Consider the following 17,886-nt stretch of genomic DNA (forward strand, 5'->3'; position numbering starts at 1 on the left):
CCGGGGTGGTGAAAAATATCAAATTCGGGGCCATTTCGCAAAGGTCCGCGGTCATGGAAAAATTAAAAAGATTGAAAATTTTCCAACTTTTCGACAGGTTCGGGATGGTGAAAAATATCAAATTTCGGGCCATTTCGCAAAGGTCCGCGGTCATGGAAAAACTTGAAAAAATGGAAAATTTTCCAACTTTTCGACAGGTCCGGGGTTCTTGTCTTCATATATACAATGTATATATAATTTTGCAACACATGGTCCCCGATATCCTCAGCCACACCCGCTTCTCACTTATGCATTGGATATATCGGACGAAAATCCAACAAGGATATGTCTAATAAAGTAACTAGCCATCACATACCCATCATGTATAAGAAGGAAGAAATTCACCTTGAAAAATCAATCATTCCTAATCAACCTATCATCCAAGGGCATTATCAGATATCCTTATTTATTATGTTAGATTAGATTTCAATTATCATTAACGTTAGTATTTGAAAATATCTGTCCTGGGTCACCTATCTCATAATTACCATGGAACGATATTTTCCTGGGTTATATATAACAAGAAAAAGAAATACTTTTTTTACAGTGAGAGTAGTTCTGAATCAATTATGCAGATGACCGCCCACATTAGTTACATTCCTCTCTGACTATCATGTATGAATGTCAATATGTTAGTTACAAAAGTTGATGATAATCATGATTATAATGAAAAGTACATATGACACAAAGATGAAACACCTTTTCTACTCAGGCCTACGGTTCAGAGGTTAACTCTTCAGACTTTCTTATTGCATAAATAGGGGACAAGTGTAATTGTTATTTAAAACAATATTGTGAGGTGTATGTTGAAATATCTAACACTTTTGGTCAAGTAGATACTTTAAAATTTTCAGACTGTTATTATCTTCCATGTATCCCATTTTGTTCTGTATATTTTGCCCTTTTTCCATTTATGATAGCCCCCTTTCTTTGAAATGGATACAACCAACAGGACAAAATGGCGACTTTTTACTGATTTTGTCCACGCCGTTCATTGAGGTTTGGTGACGTTGATTATTCACACAGTATTAACCAAGAGAGCCTTCAGTATAAGTTTGAAGTCCATCTTTGGTATAAGAATCGTGTTTTGCTCCTAGTGATTATGACTAAAGTTAACCTGTTACCTCAAGTTCTGAGCGAGCTGAGTTGATGTTGAGCAGGGGACGGTGGATGAATAAACTCGTGAGTTGAGCACCTGGTCTTACTTTATGTGAGCAGGTCGCGAAGGAAAAGTGCCGAAATTTCCCATGATCATATGCCCGTTGTTTTTCCATTTTTAGCATAATGTGTTATAACGGGAGTCGCCCAAACATAGGACGTTTTTTTACGCGCCCGAACTCACGGCGCTCCATTGCTGGTTGCCAGAGAATGGTCATGTTTTAATGAATGAATTTTGAACACATTCATCTAAAGATCATACATGGACAAGAAATGTATTCATAATGTTCATGGGCCCTTCACGCTCCGAGTTACAAGCGGCAAACGCTGTGAGACGTTTTCACGAATGTACCTTCTGATTTAGTGCTACGCCAGATAGTGTGCCTAACTTAGTACGCTTTGGTAATTTTGCTCTCTTCGGAAGTTGGTGATATAGTTAGGGAAATGTAAATAAGGCTTGAAGTCTGCTATATTCTAGCTTTCTTTTGACCGGAAAATTTTGACTGTGTGCACTTCTAACGTCATGTGAAAAGGGCTATATCTAGCGCATCCCAGCTCATGTTTTGGCGGGAAATAGGCTACAACGCACTTTGCGCGCGGCCCGGCGTACGTCTTGCATGCGACCCGACTTACAAAATCATTACGAAAAAACGACACAGCTTACATCAACAATACTCCGTCTACTTATTGGGAAATATCTTCGCCATCTCTGTATTCAGTTTCCTTTTCATAGACGGTACCAATCACATGTTAGAGCGTTACAAAGCTGTGCGTTGAATCGCGGCCCCCAAAAATGGCGGGAAAACAACGTTGCCAGACGGCAGCGATGTTTACGTTGTTTTCTTTGGTCGGTTTTCTTCTCAAGAAACACTTAAAGACCCAATTTTTTTGTGTTTTATGAAGTTATATTTCTTATGTGTATGAAAGTGTATATCTGCTTGGCACAGGTCGTATATTTAGGTGTCGGGCCGTCTAGCTACGCAGTGACCATCTACTCAGCGTTGCCATCATTATTGTCAAAATACTATTCTCGACAAAACAAGAAATGAATATGTACACATATGTTTTGAATGCAAATAAAAATTATGTGCATGGACTTGGTTTATTTATCTTCCTTATGAGCATAGTCAGTGGACACAAACACGGCGTACTTATGCATAACAAGATCACTAAAAAGTCCGTCCTAAGTTAGGGCGCGTCCTAAGTTAGGGCAACCCCCGTTAACGTTATCATTATAAAGAAAAGTGCCAAAATCCCCCTACCAACGTCATGGCGCGTCAGACACTGTTGGCAGGGGAATATAATTATGAGTATTAACGGTTACAAGAATATTAAGCCATACAGTCCAGATTAAAGAACAAAGGGTCTTTAGAAAGTCGGCATTCGAAGCATTTATTACCAAGGGTTTTAAACCTCCTTAACAACACTGAGCTTGGTGAATACGTGAATAGCAGTGAAGATAGCAGCTGTTCATCATTAGGATTAACTTAGTTCTTTGAATTGTTACTAGTAGATACACATGTATTAACGTTAGCAATATTTCAACTGCCATGTTGCCATACATTGTACCTGTTACAATTTTTGCACAATTAAGTTCTCTTTATTTGCACAGATAACCTCAGCTCAGCTGGTTCTCATTCAAGCAATGAGTGGAGCGGTGAAGCGCAGGGGTGGGAAGCCCAACCGTGGTGGAGGAAGATTCAACAAGCCTACGTCTGGGCGAGGTGGGGGACGAGGAAGAGGGGGTAGAGGTGGAGGAGGTAAGAAAAGTGTTTACTTTATTGCTTTGATCCAACCTATCACTTAACTAGAATTGTTTCTTTGTTTGTTCACATAGCCGGTAAACCTCATGGCATAACACACCAAATTACACACAAGTATAACACACCATATTTAATTACAAGCTGAGTAAGACCAAACTGACTAAGGTTTGATCCACTCACACCAGGATGGACCCTTACTTTTCTTGACAAGTGTGGTATGTTCTTTTATGTGCTCAAGTTGGGGCCCTCCTCAAGACGGTACCTCTGCTTAACTACAAGCTTTGTCTTTGCTGCACTATGCACATAAGTCCCCCATAGATGTATACCTGCCGTTTGTCACCCTAGGTCGAGGCAGAGGGAGACCAAGCTTGGCCGGTGGAGGTGGTGAAGGCAGGAAGGCAGGGGCGTCTGCTGTGGCTGACGGCTACTTGGGAGACGCAACCTTCGATTACGATGTTGATGATGACTTTGATTTTAGACAACACCATCAGTACGTTAATGCATTATGACACATGTCTAAAAAAGCCTGGTGTAATTGAGTCATTTTGATATATCATTTCTCAGACAACAATTTCAGGCTTGAACAAAAACAGTGTGATTTGTATCTTTCATGTCCTACCATATATTATTTCCAGGACATGACATCTCCATTTTTATAAATATTTTAGGTAGTTTATTTCATTGATAGCCTCTGAAATGATTTAGGATTTCAGGAAAATTGATTGATTAATTGACTTGCCATTCTTTAAATGAAGGAAGACTGAGTTCATGGTGATATTCAATTCAATTTTGTTGTTCCTGCTAGATCTGCTGGTCCCAAAGCCGGCGGTGCCCCCTCCTATCGTGGTCGAGGTGGAAGTTCCACAGCTGGTGTCTCCCATGGAGGAAGTTCCATTGCTGGTGTCTCCCGCGGAGGAAGTTCCACCGCTGGTGTCTCCCGTGGGTTCAGGCCTGCGCGTGGCCGAGGTCATCATGGGAGGAAAGTTCAGGTTCAACGACTGCACATGACCAATGAAAATCAGGACATGGTGCGAGAGATGCTCAAGAGCCTGCAAGGTGCAGACCTTGACCTTGATGAAGTGTAAGCTGCATATCTCTTATAGTTGGTAAGGGATAGGCCAGAAGGACTCCTGCAGCCTTGGTGAAATGAAATGAAGATACATTTTGTAGATTGTTATGTAAGAGAATGGAAGAAACGCATATGATAAATCAACATCCATGTATGCAGTTAAAACCAGAAATGTCTCTTTGACCCTCTTCCATGAATGAATACATTACACCCATCTGTAGAAATCTTCTTCCCTAATGTTAAGTTTTGTGTCATTTACAGTGACCCAGAGGAGTATGATGAGTTGGATGTACGTATGGAAGACCAGTACTGGCTGACAGACTCCAGGATTTCTGTGCAGGAGTTGACTTCTTACTCAGGGAGTTCCCAGGTGAACGTACAGGATGAGGTGGGGCAGGCTAGGCTGGAGATCAACAGAATGGCTCTTCAAAGACTACAGAGGTAATGACAAGAATTCTGCCATTGGCATCAGTATAAGATTGTCATATCATAAGATTTAGGACTTGACACAAGTTTTATGTGTTGGTTTTTTATTAAAGTCAGCCAGTTTTAGAATCAAATGATTTGTTTCTACTAACATCATTCTGGTTTCAGAAGTAGTAAAGAAAGGAATCACTGTTTTTTTTCTCAGAGTAACATATGTATGTGAACTGCCATTCCAGTACTTTCAAATTGAATGTTTAAAAGTCTGAATATGGTGATTTTCTCCACACAAGGTTGTCCAATTTTATTCACCAGATAAGACCAGTTTTGACTGATTGGTGGTGTTAACAGTTGTAAAATTGCAATTTTATTGCTATCTATGTTGCAGATATGGATTTCATGTGGACAGGTGTGTCAAGGCCCTGCAAGCAAACAAAGGAGACGTAGGGGCTTCCATGGAGTTTCTGTACAACCTGTGCCTTACAGAAGATGGCATTAGAGTCTCTGAGAACGCTCAGTCAGAAGACCTCCCCAGCATGGAAGAGGCTTTGGAACAAAGAAGGGATGAGGCTTTGGCTCTTGAATCCATCTATGATGAAACCTTTAAAGAAAAGATCTCTGACAAGCTCTGGGTTTTACATCTTGACCTGCCACACGTGAAACCTATTTTAGAAGTCCTAGAGTCACAGAAGGAGGAAGGAAGAAGACCAAAATTTAAGTTACCTGAGAGGAGTAAAGATTCTGAAAAGAAGAGTGAAGACATTTGTAAATTCTATCTGAAGGGTCACTGTAGATTTGGTCGAAGGTGTAGGCATAGTCATGTAAAGCCTGAAGAAGAGAGACCCAAACACCTCATACAGGATGAAGTCAGTTGTCAGAGCCCTTATGAAGTAGAAATACGGTTTCCAGCTCAATGTCTATATCCCTACCAACCCCCTATAGTTGCTTTCACCTCTAATAGAATTGACTTCCCCACAGCAGCATGTCTGAACATTTCCCTCAGGCTCAACCAGGAGGCTCAATCATTGGCTGAATGTCACTCTCCTGCTGTCTTCTCATTGGTCAGTGTTTTGGAAGATGAAGACGAAATGTGGAAACTAATATTGGGCAAGTCTCACCGGTTTAGTTTACAAGAGCCAGTCATCTCAGTCAGGGGAGCCAGTAAGCTAGGAAGCACTAGCCTGTCTACACCTGCGGATGACGAAGAGAGCAGCGACCTTCCTGAGGGGTCATCTTCTGAAGAGGAGACGAATGGAGAGGATGTCAAGACAGCTGTTGTTAGGAACAACAAATTTGTGAGACCTGTGAAGAACCTACATGTTGTGAAGAGTGAGAACAGAAAACTGAAAGACAGGTTCAAGAAAAAACAGGTTAGTTGGTAGGAGTGATTGCTGACAGAATTGTAAATGGTTTCCATGTATGGCAACAAAATGCATTACTTTATTTTGCTTTTATTGGGTTCAACAGTGCCTCAGTTAGAATCAACACCAATTTTCAAATTGGGACATTAAGAAAATGTTTATGTCTCCCCTGTACAGACAACATCCGCATACAGGTCCATGTTAGGGGAGAGGCAGAAGTTACCAGCATGGAATGAACAGGACAACATTCTAAAGGCCCTAAACGACAGCCAAGTCTTGGTAGTCAGTGGCATGACTGGGTAAGATGTCTGAAATTTTATGTTGTATGACTATGAGGAATTATACAACCTTTACATGCTAGTTAGTGAAACACAGATTGATTTCACAGTTTTGTAATCCCAAGCTTATCATCTCTGGGTATAGCAAGTAAATTCTTGTCCAATTTACAGATATTATCTCGGGACATAATTATCATTATCTCTTGAAAATCTCTCCTTTTGCCAGTTTTGGAATTAAAACTAGTTCTTTGAAATTGAAAGTAGCTTCCAAGTCTCAAAGCTATATGTGAGAAAGTCATTACTACTTTCTATCTAACTAGATGTGGGAAGACCACTCAAGTCCCCCAGTTCATCCTGGATGAGTTTCTGGGCTCCAGTAAAGGTGGTCTGTGCAGCATCATCTGCACACAGCCCCGCAGGATCTCAGCTACAGCTGTGGCCGACAGGGTGGCCAACGAGAGGGTGGAACGGCTCGGTAATGTTGTGGGATACCAGATCAGACTGGAGAGCAAGATGGTATGTACATATTCTTTCTTCTTATTCTTTAAGTAATGTCTATCTTTAAGATGTTCTCTATGATAACTGAAAGGCTGTCATTGCACTTGGCCTCTACATGCTAGAGACCAATGGAGTCCACTTTTGACACTTGCAATGTAGTCATGATATAGCCACGTTTCTACAGAATGCTCATGTAATTCTTGATGGCACAGGGAGACATTTTCTTTCAAGTGATTTTGAAGTGTTTTCTGTGAAATGTTTCTTTTTAATCTTATTTGCCTTTTTCCCCCACACAAGTCCACATGGACCCGCCTTGTGTTCTGCACCACTGGGGTCCTGTTGAGGAGACTGGAAGGGGACAGCCTACTGGAGGGGATCACACACATCATTGTGGATGAAGTACACGAGAGGTCGGAGGAAAGGTAGATATTCATCTCTACTCAAAATGAATGTCAGAATTTTGCTGATGTATGGAAAGGCCATAGCCAAGTAAAGGAATACCTACCTCTGAAGAAAAATGCATAGAACTGTCCATGGTGCTGAACACCATAAGTAACAACTCCTTTCTTATGTAGAAAAACTTAGTAGTCTTCATAAAAGATTCTCATTTAGTGATATTCAATAAATCTTATGTTCCCTGATGTTTGTAATTGTTTGACTTTGTGCCACAGACTTTTATTTCTGATTTATTCTCCTTCCCAGTGACTTCCTGATCATGGTACTGAAGGACCTGCTGCCCAAGCGCCCTGACATCCGCATCATCCTCATGAGTGCCACCCTTAATGCCGATTTGTTCTCCATGTACTTTGGAAACTGTCCTGTTATAGAAATACCTGGTATGCACCTACTTTTACGATTTCTTAAAAACCAATATTGTGTATGCTTTTTCATTGCCTCGTAATTTTATACCTTTATTGATGTACATGCATTGTATATCATATTCTGTCTTTGATTATTCACAGGAAAAATATTTCCAGTAGACCAGTACTTTCTTGAAGACGCAATTGACTTCACAAGGTACATTTATGTTCAGCATCTTCATTGTCCATTTTACATGAATATTTCCCTTTCAGTGTAATTTCCTGTTTCTTCTAGTTTGATACAAGATAGTTAGATTCCTTTGCGATAGTTAGATTCCTTTGCAAGATGCTTTCTCTTTAACAAACAACATTTCTTGACAGATCCTGTGCTTTTCCTCCACACACAATGAAACTATATATTAACTAGATAGATATAAAGCTAATTTATTTCCATTTCTGCCTAGTTATGTGGTTGAGGAAAACTCCCCATATGCCCGCTCCGTGAAGCCCAGTGGTGGAGCATCCAAGATGAAGGTGTCTAGCAGGAGAGAGTTCTTCGAGGACGTCACAGAGCAGCTGAAGACCCTGGAAGTATCTGGTGTGAAGCGTCCCAAGGACAGCACTCCTGACCAGAACCTGAATCTACAGGAGATGCTCTACAGATATAAAGGTACATCTTTGGTTCATTCTTTAACATGGTTTAGACAAGTCATTAACAAATGTTTCTGATCTGTGTTATATTTTATACATCTATGCAATCTATTTGATATTGGATCAAAGCAATATATCAACATGGTAAAGTAGCACAGTAGTTTGGGAAGGATTTAGCTGTGTACTTGTTAGATAAGGAAAAGGTGATGAAGAATCCACAAGGGTTTACCATTTCTTCTGACAGACCTACGTAAGTCTGTTGTGAAGACTCTGGCCACCATGGATTTTGAGAAGATCAACAATGATCTGATGGAGGCTTTGCTGGAGTGGATTGTGTTGGGAGATCATGAGGTCAGAGTATATCTAGCTTGCTCTTGTACTTCAAAATTGTTCTAGTGGTGTAGAGCAAGTTTCTAAATCAAAGGGTTTAGGATTTGGGAAAACATATAATGTTATGAAATGTATGTCAAAGTCTATGTATGTCATGTGTTGGTCACCTCTGTCAGAGTTTTTGTATGTAATTTAATGTATATACATGTGCATACATCTAAGTATTAATTGCTTAACATCTAAAATGTGTTTGTGTTGAATCTTGCATGATGTAATCATTGAGTTCAACCATGGAATAAAAAAGGAATCCAATGCGTGTGTCTATAGTTGCATTGTATATGTTTTACACAGTACCCCAAGGATGGAGCAGTCCTCGTGTTCCTGCCTGGTCTGGCAGAAATAACCTCACTGTATGAGCAGCTACAGAGCAGCTCTGTCTTTGGCTCTAGGAGCAGAAGGAAGTAAGTTGGGTCAAGAGGCCATTCCATCTCATTGCTTTCTAAGACAAAATGATTAATCTCACTATGTATATTTGGAGAGATTAGGTAAAAAAAATGTCAGTTTTAACTTGCCATACTTTTGCTCAGGTTCAACATCATCCCACTCCACTCATCACTGTCAAGTGAAGACCAGCAGAAAGTTTTCTTCAAACCCGAGGAGGGAACCACCAAGATTGTGCTGTCTACCAACATTGCTGAAACCTCCATCACTATTGATGATGTGGTGTTTGTTATTGATGCCGGCAGGATGAAGGAGAAAAGGTAGAGAACAGTAATCAAACATTAGATTTTAGAGACTTATACAAGACTTACCGTATAGATTTAAAGTTGTACCCATGGTTAAAGGCCAGACTAAATATCTCAACCAACTCAGTGTGTGCTTTGTCAGTTTACCCAACCATTTCCTCCCAATTACATTTGTGCATTACATGGTTGGTCATTTGCCTTTTACAGAAATTAAGTTAAAATCTTGAGACTTGGGATCCATGAGAAGAGGAGATGATTGTTCTCAGAGACTGGTAGAACCCACAGGTTGGGTTATCCCTTTTTATAGCCATTCGTACTAGAGAAGAGAGGCTACTTAAGTATAACATGTCTTGATACCACCAGGTACGACCACACCAAAGGCATGGAGAGCCTTGAGGTGACGTGGGTCTCCAAGGCCAATGCACTCCAGAGGAAGGGTCGGGCAGGCCGTGTGGCCTCGGGGGTGTGCTTCCATCTTTTCACCTCCCACAGCTTTGACCACATCTTCAGAGAGCAGCAGGTGCCAGGTATGCTGTCGGTCTGACTCATCATTATAGACAAACAACTTTTACATGTTGTTGAGAGAAATTTATGTTTTTGGCAAATCTTTAGTTGTATCCTATAATATTTAAAGGAAATATTGAGGTATTTGTACATACAGAATGGCTTACAATGCTGTTATGGAAAATTAAAGATTGTTAAACAGATACGACTTTGCTACTAGATGTTGAAATCAATGGTGATATGGTCTATGTTATACTAGTATACTAATGGTATTGGAGATCCTGCAAGGTATTCTAGATTTACTAATCTGACAGCACTGTGAAGAAAAGTCAATGTTGACATCTACAGACTTGATAACCATGAAAAGTTTAATATATTACTTTTACCTCTTTGTAGAGATCCAACGAGCACCTCTGGAGCAGCTGTTGCTCAGAATCAAAATTCTGGACATCTTCAAAGACCAAGAATTGCAGGTAGACATTTTGTGTTTCACAGCAACATCACATTACAAAAATGTTTTGTTTTTCTTCTATTGACTTTGTGAAGTGGAAAAGTTTTCCCTTTTCATCCTTTTTATTTCATTGTTTTGACATTTGCTATTCTCCGTAGTCTATTGGACCTGTAAGCTTATTGTTAAAATTTCTATTTTGCCTCAGCGCGTGCTGTCTAGGACGCTGGAGCCACCCGACCCCACCAGCATTGAGACTGCTATAGCCAGGTTGCAGGATCTGGGAGCTCTGAATAGGGACCAGGTATTCATTTCTGTCTAGTTAGAATTGATATCCTTTATGGCGATGAATTGATCTTCATAAATGCTGTTGATAAAGCCATTGCTTTGACAGTTAGCATCCCAGAACCAGTTTAGTCATGCAGTTAAGTCTACTAATTGAAACTTGTGTGTTGTCTGCAGGACCTGACACCTCTTGGTTACCACCTGGCCCAGTTACCAGTAGATGTCAGGTAATGGACAGTGAAGAATTTGAAAATCACCAAGTGAACATACGTGACATAACAACTGATGATCTTTACACTACTCAAGTTTAATCACATAATACTGAATGTGTGAACTTTATAGTTTGTCGTGGTAACACATGAACTTCTATAACCCTTATTGATAGAAGTCTGTTTCCACCCTCAGGATCGGAAAGCTGATGTTGTTTGGAGCCATTTTCCGGTGTTTAGATCCTGTCCTCACAATAGCTGCCAGTCTAAGCTTCAGATCACCTTTTGTACGTATTGTCAATTAGTCCCTTCTCAATAGTCCCATGTATTTCAAACTCTTTACAGATGCACACTGAGAAATACATGTAATATATATCGCACCAGTAACTACAACACTAATAAAAGACCTCTTCTTCAATTGATGTTTATTGCAACTAGTGTAGAATATTTGAAATCATATTGACTGTTACATTCTTACGTAAAAAAGTAACATAATAATTACATATCACAATTTTGTGATCATTATTGTGGCATCCTGTGCTTTAATCAGCTGTTTACTTAACATTTTCATCATTCCAGGTGGCACCTTTTGACAAGCGAGATGATGCCGACAAGAAGAAGCAAGAGTTTGCAATAGGAAACAGTGACCATCTCACTCTACTCAATGCATACAAGGTCTATCCTCAGTCTTATTGTTTTTCATAGAAAGGAAGACAATGGATTGTGTAACTCCTTTATTCTGTCATCATCATACAGTTCACTTTATGAATAGCATAAGGAAGTAAAGCATGTCATTTGGCTCCTTATACAACTGAGTCATCAGAGAAATAAAAGTGTGGATACCATCCTGCTAAGGTTAATGTTCAGTTGCTGATAGTCGCTCCTACTGTAGAAGACACTTAATTTCTGTTATCCCTTAGGGTTGGACCACGTCTCTCAAACATGGCTCATATGCTGGCTACAGATATTCCATGGAAAACTTCCTGTCCATAAAGACTCTTAAGGTAAGTGTGCACACTCTTGTAATCTATGTGATAAAACATGCATCAGAATTAGATGTGTAAGTTTTTTCATCTCATGATCAATACATGTAGAGGCTTTTTAAAATTGGGTAGAAAGTTTTTACCAAAGTAGTAAAACATTCATGTGCAGTTTTTTGGTGGTTATAATCTTCCAGGAAAACAGATTGAAATGTCATGGTGCATGAAAAAGACATTGCTCTTGTGTTTTGGGTGTGTTCTTCCCAGGAGATCGTCAGCATGAAGCGACAGTTCACAGAGCTGCTGTCCAGTATAGGGTTTGTGAAGGAGGGACTGACCGCCAGACAGATTGAGAGGTCCGGCAACAGTAATGACCCTGATGGGATCATCACTGCAGCAGGAGAGGAGGTCAGCAGTTTTATTTGTTGTGGTGGTATGCAAGACTGAAAGAAGCAAAATGTGAAGAAGTAAAAGTACATGTTATCGGTGACAACAAAGTTTAGCCAGGATTTTACAGAACACATCCCAATGTGGATTCCAGAGGGCCTCCTGCACGGCGCTTGTATCCTAAATTCATTTTCATCTATAGTTTTTGTAGATATTCAAATTAAAGTTTTGTGTAAAATCTCATTCTTCCCATGTGGTTTATCAAACCAAATCTGAGGGATTACCAATTCTATATTTATGCTTAAGTGAATAACATGTGCACATTGTATCCTTTAACAGACCAACCTGAATGCAAACAACCAGCAGCTGGTAGCAGCCATGATGTGTGCAGCTCTGTACCCTAATGTTGTTCAGGTGCTGACACCAGAGTCCAAGTACAGCCTGACCAGTGCAGGTCAGTTGGCAAGGGTGCTCATAACAAATGTGTTTCAGTAATCAAATAAGGTGTATTGATTTATCAGCTCAAGCATTACTTAATAGTGCAAAAACAAAATTGATAACATCTCCATAGCAAGGATTATAGCAAATTCAAGGAGTTCATGAATGATTATCACAACAACTGTCCTATTATCTTATTTTAGGAGCTGTTCCAAAAGCGCCCAAACCTGAGGAGCTCAGGTTCAAGACCAGAGATGATGGATATGTGAGTATGCAACCAGCTTTCTATGATGTATCATTTTTTCCCAGTTTTTGATGTTTTTTAATGTTTTGAAATACATGTACTAATGTTATATTTTTGTCATAGGTGTTTGTTCATCCATCTTCTGTCAACTTCCAAGTGAGACACTATGAGAGCCCCTACCTGGTTTATCATGAGAAAATCAAAACTTCCAAGGTTGGCTTAGCGACATTACCTTACTACGTTATGTGATTTTATTTCTCTACTGCAAATTGCCCATTCCATGACTTGTTAGTTCTTCCCTGCTGATTATTACAAGTCTGACTATTGGTCCATAATGTCCCACAGATCTACATCCGTGACTGCAGCATGGTGTCCGTGTATCCCCTGCTGCTGTTTGGTGGGGGGAACCTGCGCATTGACCTGGAGGCTGGCAACTTTGTCATCTCCTTGGATGATGGCTGGATCAGGTTCATCGCTTCTTCTCACGAGGTATGAAATTACCAAAATCCGCCTTATCAGCCAGTAGGAAATGGAGTAGTTGTCTCCAGTGTGTTCTAGAGTGCATCCAAAAGATAATGCCTGATGTAAATTGTCCGTGTAAATATGATGTCACTTTTGATAGTTGCTAGACCAGAAAATCCCCCAAGACACCAGAAGTCTTCAACTTCAAAGTAATGATTTTGTACTTGTTGTTTACATACTATTGTGTATTGTGTGTCCCTAGGTGGCTGAGTTGGTTCGTGAGCTACGACTGGAGCTTGATCAGCTGATGGCAGACAAGATTGAGAACCCCAACATGGACCTCTGTAACTGTCCCAGGGGAAGCCGCATCATTGACACTATTGTTAAGCTCATTACCACACAGTAAGGAGTGACAGTAACTGTCCAGTAAACCTTTTTTTCAGTACCTCTTTATAGAGAGGAAAGAAGGGGCACATTTTCTTAGCCTGATTAGTGCCAGTTTATTAGAACATTGAAGATGTAGCCATATTGTACCTAATTTGTTACATGACAGTGCCAAGAGAAGACATTGCATTCCAGGCAACTGTATAGATAGAAATGAATTGTATGTAGTTTGTTCTTGAAATTACTTTTTTAGTAATTTCATATCCTGTAGAAGTACAAAGCATCCACAGTATATGTTATATAAAATGCAAAATGTATCTCCTGATGTCTGTTACAATGTATAGGTATAAATAATTTATGTCTTCCATATTTCACTTAAACATCATCAAAAAGTTTCATTGTGACACTTTAATAGTATAGTAATGTTAAACATAAAATATTAGTTATTCACAGACAGCAAATAAGAAAATATATTCTATATGAACAAGAGGAATTTACTTTGAAGCAGTAACGGTGACATTGTTGCAAGGCCAGAAGAAGCTTGCTATAAACAGATGGTAGCAACCTGACCAAGTATTCTGTGGAAAGTAAAGTAAGAAAGCAAATACAAATGTATCATGTTATCAATATGTGCAATTTATGTCAACTTCCAGTGATGCTGCAAAAAGGAATGTGCCTTATGAATATGATGTTCCCAGCCTGATTCTTTGTACATGTACATAAGGAAATTTTCAATGGTACAGTTGTTTCTTGATAATATAGCTCAAACAAAGGCCTAGTCATACATGTTTACTGTATATGCATTATCCAACAATGTCAATGTACTTCAATAAAGATCTACCTGGATGCCCAGAGGCAAGTATCAAATAAACACAATTAAGAGTGAGCTGCATTTCACATGTCTTATAATTACTGTACTGGTGTTGGTTTTGACCGGATAAGGGCCTGTATTCTACCTAGGATGATCTCATTTGTGCTTCTGCAGCTTTCAGCACTATAAGGTGGCTCTATCACCAAGGCATCAGAAATACTCAGAAGTTCTCCCTCTTTGCCTGAAACCTTGACGGGAAGTCGGTTCTTCTCCAGCCACAGCTTCAGCTCATCACGTCTGGTTTTTAAGTCATGTTTGGAAAAGTTTGTGTCTTCAGCTGTGATAAACATGTGGTCCAGCTCCTCTTTGTGACTCTCAATGTCCTCGTTCACAACAGTTATCCCCTTTATTGCATGCCTCATTACAATTTCAACAGTCTTCTCTCTGTCCTCTTCAAACTGGGCAAGGACCACACTGCAGAAAAAAAAGAAGGCAGGAGACAAAAATGTCATCAATACTCAACATTCTGCCAATACATTTACTTCTTAACATCATTTGTTGCTTCTTGACACAATGGCATCCTCACTGCATGAATTGTCATGAAAGGCAGAATTTTAGTTCGGTGAGATGCTCTTTATTAACACAGATGCATTATTGACTGCTCTTCTTCACTGCACAACAACTACTTCAGTTATATGATAGCCAGTCAAAATCCAGTTGTCCCTAGCTACTACTGAAACCTCCAATATTTTAGTCTTGCTGTTATAAATTTGTTAGTCTGTATCTTCTACATATAGTTATACATGTGCATGCAAGACGGCAGGTGGACATGACTCTCCGTGTGAATGAAGTTGTTATTAGGAATAACGGCACAATGTGAATCTTTTGTTGTTTTTGCTGAAAAAAAACGTGACGTCGCCCCCCTCCCCTCACTTTAGCATGTACCTCTCAGAAACAGGATCCACAGTGTAAACCCAGCCAAGATGTTTCCTCCCGTCCACTGTCGTGACTTCTATCTCCTTATAAACATATGAACGCCAAAATCCCGGCGGCCGATGTTCAGAATTTGCAAAAAACTCAAACTGTTGCCTATCCGCCTCTGAACTCAGGGGCGCCGCCATCTTTAGCGATGATGAAACGCATGGACCGGTCCATTATAAAGAAGGTGTTGTCAGGGTTATGTTATAATTTCTGGGGCTCTTCATCATCATCATCCTCAACATGGCGGTGCAAAGGCAATCCAGAACGATCAAGAGTGTGTTTCGCCTGTTTGTAATCGTAGGGTTATTGGTTTTTGCCCATGCAGCCTATTCAGCAGCTCAACGTACGTATCACATGTGTTTTTCATCGTCTTTTATCCACAAAGGCTTCTTATGGCCACTATAGTGGGCTCGATCGATAGCCTGGAGGGAGGGGGCATCATAATTTTGTGCTGTACACCCATGCACACCTATGCCATGGCATGGTGTACCCATTTGATATGTTTATACCCGAGTCTTTGATAATGATATGGGTCTTCATATGAACATTTGCTGTAGAGACAATGCCTGTTTCTAGTGTTTGTGTTTGATATGATCGACGCGTCGGTACGGCTTTGGTCGGGCGGCATGGTTAAATTGTGTGGGGCTTGATGCATATGTATGAGTCTTTTGGATGAGGAACTCCATGATAATGGCCACATTTCCTTTTTATTTCCCTCCACAGACCGGTTATACCTCAGAATAACAGAGAGGGAGTTCACAGGGCTACCTGCTGATGTAAGTAAAGATCACTTGTCTCTTGTCTACCATCCTGAAGTAAAAATTAATTCAACATCTTAATCTTATAATTTACTATTATCTATAACGTTATCTTTCATAATTATCATTTTAACATCTTGAATTGCACGTAACATTAACATCAATCAATTTGTTTGGAAAATTTCTGGAAGTTTAAACCTAATCTACATTAACCATTGTTTCTAATAGAATTTTATTTTGCACACCTTGTAATCTATCTCTTGATGTTGACTCACACACAGATAGTAGTGCAGATTATTCTGGCATTCCTGGTGATATGCTGTGGACTTGTCAACATTGCAGGAGACTTCAGGGAAATAAAGGCTAGCAAGGAGCTGGAAAACAAGTATGTGTTCTGAGTTCAATCTGACTGCTATTGAAATATTGCCTGTCAAGGTTAACATTACTGAAACATGCATAAGGAGACTGATTCATGAATCAACAGATTCAGTTCTAGCACCTCCTTGGTTCTAGCCAGTAGACTTCATTTTGTTGCTCATGATGGACAAAGATTGTGGCCATTGCCATGACGGGCAAATTTATTTTGTGTGGAAAAGATGGAAATTAAATCCATTTAATGCAAGGTTGGATTTGCTGGGATGATGGAAAATATTTGGAGCTGGCTAGCACCCTGCAGTAGATAAAATGCATGGAGAAAGAGAAACTTTAATTTTTTCACTCATCACCATCCTCCCCAACTTGTCTGTTTGTGTAGGTCCTGGGAGACCTTTGGGAATCAGCCATCCTTCTACACATTCACCCATCGAGGCAGGGTCCTGTTCAGTACTGTACCAGAACTTGAGGACGAGGCAGACCAGGAAGACTAGTATAACCCAGCAATATGTACAGTTCACTTGGAAAGATGAAAAATTAATCTTTTTCTATGTGTGAAGAAATTTGTTGTACATCTTAAATTGCAGTGTTGACTAACAGCATGTCTTCCTGTCTTTTCTTCGTAAAGATAAGAGTAGCTCAAGATCATCCCAGGTGACTCAAACAACTGATCACAAAGTCAACAATGCGCTTTAAAAACTTCATTCCTCTGCAACCTCCATAAATATGAGCAGTTTCTACTTTGTCTGGCAGGCAGATGCAATTGCCGTAAGCTCATGTTCTATTAGACTTGTTCTTACCGCTGGTGGAATGTTGTAACGAGAATAAACATGACAAAAATTATAATACACTATTGTGGCAATTAGTCATGTAGGACCCTACATGTACATATAATTGCCGTACTGCTAGCTTCAACCTCAACATGCACATTTGCTCTAAAAAAAGTGTTGAGTATTTTTAGTAAAAAACTTGCCCACAGATTTAATGTTTCATGTAATTCATATTTGGCAATGAAAGTGTTTGTTTAATGTATTGTGGGCTTGAAATTCATTGTTACATCAGTTACAAATAGAAATCAGATCTATTGTAAGTAAAAGGTATTATTACCATCCAAATAGTGCTGAGACTAGAGGACCTGGTATATCATGTTGAGTGGTCTTCTCTCTCCCTATCAAAATGGATGTACAAAATATACAGACACATATAAATGTGTATGTACATAATATAAACATAGCCATTTCTCGCAGTATGTCTTTTTGACTAGCTCTGCAGCAAATGTTTTGACACAATATACTGTTTAACAGCTTAAGTGCTTCTCTCCCTAGTCATACATGTAAACCAACAATCTATGAAATTCATACAACATTGAATAGTACTAGGAACAAGAAGTCTTTAGAATTTTTGTTAGGGTCCCTGTTGAAATGTTCAACCAATTTCTGGAACATATTACCGATAAGGATATCATTGTAATGATGTCAATAAACTTGGTAAATTTGTCCATGTCTAC

At 39.7% G+C, this 17,886-nt stretch overlaps 3 protein-coding genes across 3 annotated transcripts; 2 read left to right on the forward strand and 1 right to left on the reverse strand.

Annotated features, from left to right (window-relative positions):
* Nucleotides 1-999: 999 nt before the first annotated feature.
* Nucleotides 1,000-13,497, forward strand: LOC136432991 (putative ATP-dependent RNA helicase DHX57). The gene is made up of 28 exons (XM_066424726.1): nt 1,000-1,038; nt 2,841-2,957; nt 3,306-3,450; nt 3,766-4,041; nt 4,291-4,470; nt 4,841-5,822; nt 5,991-6,112; nt 6,412-6,607; nt 6,887-7,011; nt 7,292-7,425; nt 7,552-7,606; nt 7,854-8,059; nt 8,285-8,391; nt 8,722-8,831; nt 8,958-9,131; nt 9,480-9,643; nt 10,017-10,093; nt 10,277-10,372; nt 10,531-10,580; nt 10,759-10,849; nt 11,142-11,237; nt 11,483-11,566; nt 11,810-11,950; nt 12,269-12,383; nt 12,571-12,632; nt 12,735-12,824; nt 12,957-13,100; nt 13,336-13,497. The coding sequence occupies exons 2-28, from the start codon at nt 2,843-2,845 to the stop codon at nt 13,477-13,479; spliced, it is 4,281 nt and encodes a 1,426-aa protein (XP_066280823.1). The 5' UTR covers nt 1,000-1,038; nt 2,841-2,842; the 3' UTR covers nt 13,480-13,497.
* A 51-nt stretch (nt 13,498-13,548) lies between these two features.
* Nucleotides 13,549-15,424, reverse strand: LOC136433006 (gem-associated protein 6-like). Its single transcript, XM_066424746.1, has 2 exons — nt 15,214-15,424; nt 13,549-14,742 (listed from the first exon to the last, which is right to left on the reverse strand). The coding sequence occupies exons 1-2, from the start codon at nt 15,387-15,389 to the stop codon at nt 14,367-14,369; spliced, it is 552 nt and encodes a 183-aa protein (XP_066280843.1). The 5' UTR covers nt 15,390-15,424; the 3' UTR covers nt 13,549-14,366.
* A 57-nt stretch (nt 15,425-15,481) lies between these two features.
* Nucleotides 15,482-17,875, forward strand: LOC136433004 (ER membrane protein complex subunit 5-like). Its single transcript, XM_066424745.1, has 4 exons — nt 15,482-15,592; nt 15,973-16,025; nt 16,289-16,392; nt 16,762-17,875. The coding sequence occupies exons 1-4, from the start codon at nt 15,490-15,492 to the stop codon at nt 16,871-16,873; spliced, it is 372 nt and encodes a 123-aa protein (XP_066280842.1). The 5' UTR covers nt 15,482-15,489; the 3' UTR covers nt 16,874-17,875.
* The last annotated feature ends 11 nt before the right edge of the window (nt 17,876-17,886 follow it).

The sequence above is a fragment of the Branchiostoma lanceolatum genome, chromosome 4, assembly GCF_035083965.1.
Source record: "Branchiostoma lanceolatum isolate klBraLanc5 chromosome 4, klBraLanc5.hap2, whole genome shotgun sequence".
Classification (NCBI taxonomy): domain Eukaryota; kingdom Metazoa; phylum Chordata; class Leptocardii; order Amphioxiformes; family Branchiostomatidae; genus Branchiostoma; species Branchiostoma lanceolatum.

Bases quoted from the DNA above. Each gene is read 5' to 3' on its own strand.
- LOC136433004 (XM_066424745.1), top strand. From the start codon at position 15,490: ATGGCGGTGCAAAGGCAATCCAGAACGATCAAGAGTGTGTTTCGCCTG. The intron at 16,026-16,288 runs GTAAGTAAAGAT...ACTCACACACAG, and splicing joins TCACAGGGCTACCTGCTGAT to ATAGTAGTGCAGATTATTCT. The intron at 16,393-16,761 runs GTATGTGTTCTG...CTGTTTGTGTAG, and splicing joins AGCAAGGAGCTGGAAAACAA to GTCCTGGGAGACCTTTGGGA.
- LOC136433006 (XM_066424746.1), bottom strand. From the start codon at position 15,389: ATGGCGGCGCCCCTGAGTTCAGAGGCGGATAGGCAACAGTTTGAGTTT. The intron at 14,743-15,213 runs GTACATGCTAAA...TTTTTTCTGCAG, and splicing joins GTGGATCCTGTTTCTGAGAG to TGTGGTCCTTGCCCAGTTTG.
- LOC136432991 (XM_066424726.1), top strand. From the start codon at position 2,843: ATGAGTGGAGCGGTGAAGCGCAGGGGTGGGAAGCCCAACCGTGGTGGA. The intron at 5,823-5,990 runs GTTAGTTGGTAG...TCCCCTGTACAG, and splicing joins ACAGGTTCAAGAAAAAACAG to ACAACATCCGCATACAGGTC. The intron at 7,426-7,551 runs GTATGCACCTAC...GATTATTCACAG, and splicing joins TCCTGTTATAGAAATACCTG to GAAAAATATTTCCAGTAGAC.